This window comes from Gobio gobio, assembly GCF_949357685.1.
Source record: "Gobio gobio genome assembly, chromosome: 3".
NCBI lineage: Eukaryota > Metazoa > Chordata > Actinopteri > Cypriniformes > Gobionidae > Gobio > Gobio gobio.
The window spans coordinates 4,074,089-4,080,558 of NC_137099.1; the positions used below are offsets into that span (position 1 = coordinate 4,074,089).

At 34.7% G+C, this 6,470-nt stretch overlaps 1 protein-coding gene across 1 annotated transcript in view; it reads right to left on the reverse strand.

Moving 5' to 3' along the window:
* Window positions 1-1,037: 1,037 nt before the first annotated feature.
* runx1 (RUNX family transcription factor 1) overlaps window positions 1,038-6,470 on the reverse strand; it is a 43,820-nt gene continuing 38,387 nt past the window's right edge. The window contains exons 6-7 of the mRNA XM_079811853.1: window positions 4,641-4,766; window positions 1,038-1,642 (exon numbers count right to left, since the gene is read on the reverse strand). Coding sequence (XP_079667979.1) covers window positions 1,131-1,642; window positions 4,641-4,766 — 638 coding nt within the window. The 3' untranslated portion in view covers window positions 1,038-1,130. The remainder of the gene's footprint in view (window positions 1,643-4,640; window positions 4,767-6,470) is intronic.

The window sequence follows — 6,470 nt, forward strand, 5'->3', positions numbered from 1 at the left end:
TTAGCATGTTTATATCAGATATCTGAATGGATTATTAAATACACTGTAAAAATTATGTGATCAACAAGTTATGGCAACGTGTGTTTACATTGCTTTAACTCAACAAAATACGTTTTTTATAAGTTATACAAGATTTTATGTAAGTTATACAAGATTTTATGATTTTAAGTCGGTTTAATGTTATTTAAATTGAAAATGACTTAAACATCCAAGTTGATTGCACTTAAAATTTAAGGCAGCAGTGTAAAAATGATATGATCAATAAGTTATGGCGTGTTTACATTGCTTTAAAAAATGTCTTTTTAAGTCAGTGTAACTGAAGTACATCAACTGATATAGTTTTATGATATTATTTTATATCTTGTGTCTGATAACTAATAACCAATATTTTAATTATTTAAATAGTAGTATAAAAGCATATTTTATTAAATATGTTAATATATAGCATATAGCATTACGTTTATGTAAAATAATTGTATGCATATTCATTTTATTATTAATAATTATGCATATTTATTATTTTTATGCATAATTATACCGTTTATATGTTACCTGGATGGACTATCAACTGACTATTTATGAAAAAAAAAGAGGTTTTAAGTACTTGAATCTAAAAACTTAAATTACATTAAACTGACTTGAAAAAAATGAGTTGAATCTTGTATAATGAATGAAAAAACGTATCGATCATATAATTTTTTATATTGTGACAATTTTTTATGAAGTCCAATGTGTATTTAAATATTTAACTGTCAAAAAGCAAACGATAAACACTCATTACCTTACAATATTTGTAATTATTTTAACGTAAGGCATACACAGTTATATTTCCGCGAAGTAGTTTTGCGATGCGAATATATTTTCGTAACACTTGCGTAGAGTGTGTTTCTGGCCTCAGACGTCACATGGTGAGGTTTTGTTGTGATGATGAGACGAACAACAGTAATAATAATAACAACAACAATAATTTTAATAATAATAATAATAATAATAATAATACAAACTATCCACTTTTAAAAAAAAACAAGCAAGTCTCATGCTGTGCTGTGAAAAAGTCCAATCAGAAAGCACCTCGTTCAGCTGCCCGCGTCCTATTGGTCAAGCCGACTGTCCGTCGACCTGTTCAAACGTCAATACGGCCTCCAGACGGCTTCCACAGACATGCTGGTCGGCGAACTGCTGTGGCTTCCCTCCGCCTCCACCACGACGTCGCTCTGATTGGGCAGAGATGGGTGCAGGAGGGCGGAGCCTGTGGAGGCGTTGGTGCAGGGCGGTAAGATGCGTGGTGGCGAGCGCTCGCCTCCTCCTCCGCCGGGCATCATGGAGAACTGGTAGGATCCGGCGGCGCTGCTGTAGTAGAGGTGATATGGGGACGAGCCGGCCTGGAAAGGTCCAGCCTGGGCCTGCGAGGAGCCCGCGGGGTACGCCGGGGGTAAGTATGTGTGGTATCGGCCCGCTGGACTCGTCATGGCCGACATGCCGATCCCGATGGCATTGGTGACGGGGGTGGGCGTGTACGTAAACGCCCCGGTGGGGTACGGCACGCGCGGATCCGAGAAACGGCCATCCGGTAGGGAGGGGAGCGGGGGGAAGGAGCGCTCCAGGCCGACGCGGGGGTCAGTGAACGCCGTCAGATCTGGACCTGCAGGAAAACATTACAATTTAAAGCTACACAGTGTGATATTTTCCCCCATCTAGTGGTGAAAAGGTATATGACCATCCAGTGAATTTTAGTTTCTGTTCCTCTCAATTCCGATTTTGTTACGGTGGCCGATTTAATCCAAGATTAACATGGCTTCCAGTTCAACCTCGTCCACATTCGACATCGAGTGTTAAAACGCGAAAGGCGAAGCTTGAATTTACGGGTATGTCCCTCTTTGGCTAATGTACTTTCAAGATGGAGACCGGCATTCGAACCCCTCACCCGTATCAGGGCTCCAGACTAACTTTTTTCACTAGGAGCACAGTGGCGCCCAACTGAAAATTTTAGGGGCACAACCAGAAATTTTAGGGGCGCACACCGTAAATCAACATGCTAACCAAATCTGCTAATTTCCACTGTATTGCTAATAGGGATCGGTATCGTTAAGGTTTTAATGGTATTACTACTCTTACCGATACTGCTTATCGATCCGGTACTTTAACAGTATTCTTACCGGTTCTTTATATTATACTTTATATATTTTTTTTTTATAAAAAAAAAACATAATTAAGAACATAATTAACATGGCTTTATAATCTGAAAAGTAAAATATCCATAGCAAAAGAAACCGCAAAGTTTGAACAAAAATATAAAACATCTATGTGTAAATGGACCAGTGTGCAGGCATTCGGAAGATCTGCTAACATTAATATTACAGTAAAGAACAAACCTACAAAGAAATCTAATAAAGTAATGAAATGTAAAATAACACTGCATAGTTTTCACTGTATAAATTGATAGATTAATGCTTATAAAAGCTAAAGTTATTAATTTAAGAGATGTGAATATTTTCTATTTGCCTTTTGTTCGATTCGCATTAATGGCTCAATCGTCAGCAGGTTTATTAGACGCTGCCCCTTTAAGACCGAATGCAGAACTAATAATATCATATTCTCCTATTTCTCCAAACTATTTACGCCCATTTAAACTGTTAAAATAACTACTCTCCATTTTGACACCGGCTATTTGTTGTTTATTTGATGGTTTAGACGCGCACACGAAGCCTAAAATATAAAGTGCAAGTCGGTCCATTTCGCAGCACATAAGCCGCCTTGAAGTTGGAAACAGCGTCTCTTGCGCGGATTATTGTGCATTTAATCTTTATTATCAAACACATCCCGCAGTTTAGCAACAGTAGAGACTGCAGTTTACAACAACCACTGAATCTGACTTTAAGTTTAGGTTTAGGGAGAAATGACAGCGCAGCTGTGAAGGGAAGATGAGCTCGACGCAGTTTTACCTCATATCATCTTGTTATAATTATTGGAAGCCGAAATCGAAAATACATTTAGATTAATATCACAGCACATCCCTAAAGTTTAAGCAGACTAAACTTTTGTTTAGTTCTTGGCCATCGTCACTCATTAAGCTGAGTGTGTGTTGTGTTGCTGTAGCTCCACGTGAGAGAGCGCTCGCTTTCTCTCTCTTCTGGATTGCGAATGGCAAAAATGCATCACGGACAAATGGTTTAATATTCTCTCATATAGAAACGGCTGGCAACGATAGAATTTGCCAGACATAACGTCTATCAGTTACAATTAGTACGTGTATTTTCTTAATTTCTCCAGTACCGACAGCTGGCAAATTTACTGGTCGCACATGTGCAACTGGATGTAAAATTCAGTCGCACACTCTCAAATTTTAGTCGCAAAATGCGACCATTTAGTTGCACTCTGGAGCCCTGCGTATGTATTTTCAATGGCATATTATAAACTTACGAGAATACTTTATTACTTAAAAGAAGTAAATATACATTAATGAGCACATATATTTTTGAAAGAACTAAGTGTTTTTAGCTAAGAATAGACTAAAAAAGTTACACAGTGTAGCTTTAAAGGACAACTCTGGTGAAAAATGAACCTAGGGGTGATTAACACATGGCTACCGAGTAGATCGTTCTCTGGGATGTGTTTTTCATGACAATCGAATGTAAAGAGTTTTATCTCTAAAAACAGATTAGCTTATAACGCTAGTATATGGGGCATAGAATAAGTCAAATTAAATCGCTAGTTAATACCACTAAAAAGGCTCAAAATAGCCTGATGCTGCGTTCACACCAAACGCGAATAGAGCGTCAAAATCGCGTCTAGTTTCACGCGCGAACATTTTGAATGCATTCGCGCGTCCACAGTGAATTGGCAGAAATATGTCATAAAATAACACTCTTTTCATTTTCATTAAAAATATATATTAATATTATCTTCACTGCATGTATATTTAAATATATTGAATATATACAGATTTTCACACACATAATATACACACACACATACTATATTATATAAACACAAACGTTTATGTTAGATGCGATTAATCAATTTGACAGCACTAATGTATTTTAAGTGTAAGTTTAAGTTGTTAACATTAAATTGTTAACTTGATTTAATTTAATTTATTCCATTTAATTAAATACATGGAATTTAAAGTGTTAAAATAGTGATATAAAAAAAATGTAAATAATAAATGATACCAAAGTAACATTGGTGCAATTTTTTTCAGATTTATTATTTATTTATTCATTTTATTTATGTACACTCTAAAAAAAAAGGCTCGTAATCATAGGGGAACCTTTTTTAGTGCTATATAGCACCAATTTTGGTGCTTCAGAGGTTCTTCAGCGGTTCTTCAGAGGTGCTATATAGCACCTTAGTCAAAGAACCGGTGAAGAACCGCTGAAGAACCTCTGAAGAACCGCTGAAGAACCACTGAAGCACCAAAATTGGTGCTATATAGCACTAAAAAAGGTTCCCCTATGATTACGAGCCAAGAACCATTTTTGGTGCTATATAGAACCTTTTTTTTTTTTAGAGTGTAGGATTTATTAAACCCCCTTTTAAAAAAGAACAATGGTATTGTCATGCGGGTGGTTTTAACACTGTAAAGCTGCTTTGAAACAATCTACATTGTTAAAAGCGCTATATAAATAAAGTTGACTCACAGTGTATGGCGTTGCGGCTGGGTGAGATGGGGGTGGCGGGGTGGACCGCTGGGGTGGAGATGGGACCCAGGTAAGGGTACGACTGCTCGTACGACCAGGATGGAGACGTCTGCATCTGCCTCGAATCTGAAAACAAACATTTATATTCAATAAGTCACGTTATGACCGCTCCAGTTCACTAGCAAACGTGATGGGATCAGACGATAATATCCTAATGATTGCCTGATTAATGTACACTGCCATTCTATTATTGTTTTAGAGAGTCTCTTCTGCTCACCAAAGCTGCTTTATTTGATCAAAAATACAGTAAAAATGTTAAAATATTATTCCTATTTAAAAAAGTAAGTTCTCTGTGAATATATAGTAAAGTGTAATTTATATCCTGCGATCAAAGCTGAATTTATCATCATTACTCCAGTCTTCAGTGTCACATTTAAATTTACATATTAGTTATTGTAATTGTATACAAATATGTAAATTATAAACAGCATATATTACATAATATTAAAAATCATTACAAAGAGATTAATGTAAATATATGCAATTATATCTATATGCATTTATATACCGTAATCATATATATTTTTTTATCAACAGTAAATATCACTATATTAATGTAAATATACAAAATAATGTATTTTTACGAAAACATAAACAAATACATTACATAAAAATATAAATATAGAATTCTGAAGCTTTACATTTTTTCTTAAAGTTTTTTCATTTCTTAAAAATATAAATAAATATAAAAATATTTATAAAATAGAAATATTTTAAATACCATTGTACTAATAATATAAATGTATATTTGATTAAAATAATACAAACATTATATAAATGTAAATATTTGATTCTATACACCTCTACATTTTAAAGTACTTTAAAAACTATTTAAAATATATTTTAAACTTTATTTTTAAAATATAATTATATTAATAATGTAAATACACATTAAATAAATTACATAATATATAGAATTCTAGAGCTTTAAATGTTAAATGTGCATATCTGATTTTTTGTTATATTAAAAAAAATATTTTAATACTTAAAAAAAATATATAACTATTAATAATGTAAATATACATAAAATATATTACATAAGTAACATAAATATAGAATTCTAGAGATTTAAATTTTAAATGTGCATATCTGATTTGTACACTTTAAAAAAAATGCTTGGTTAAAAACAACCCAAGTTGGGTTAAAAATGGACTAACCCAGTGATTGGGTTGTTTTAACCCAGCGATTGGGTTGTTTTAAGCGGGAAAATATTTTTAAGGTTAAAAATTATATATTTTAATACTTTTTTTTATTTTTTTATAACATTTAAAACTGCTGTTTTCTATGTGAATATATAGTAAAGTGTAATTTATATCCTGTGATTAAAGCTGAATTTATTAATCTTCAGTGTCACATGACCCTTCACAAATCATTCTCATATGAGGATTTGATCCGTGATATTTAATTTCTCAGGATTGTTTGGTTCCAAGAGAACAGCGTTTATCTAAAATGGGATATTTTGTAACATTATAAATGTCTTTACTGTCACTTTAGTGATAGTGTGTATGTACCAATCAGAATCATCCCCCTCTCTTCAACACACTGTGTAATGGAGTGAGAGGAGCAGGAGGAGGAGAAGACATTCTCTCTCAGGTCTAATAAACGCTCGCCGATAGCCTGCAGACTTCCAGACAGAAGAGGAGGGAGAGCCATCAGAGAGGAAGCAAATTATGCACAGCGGCCAGAGAGCGCGCGGGCCGATTGAAGAGCAGCCAGAGCCGGCCCAGTGCCAGCCCCAGAGCCCCAGAGCCCCAGAGCCCCAGAGCCGGC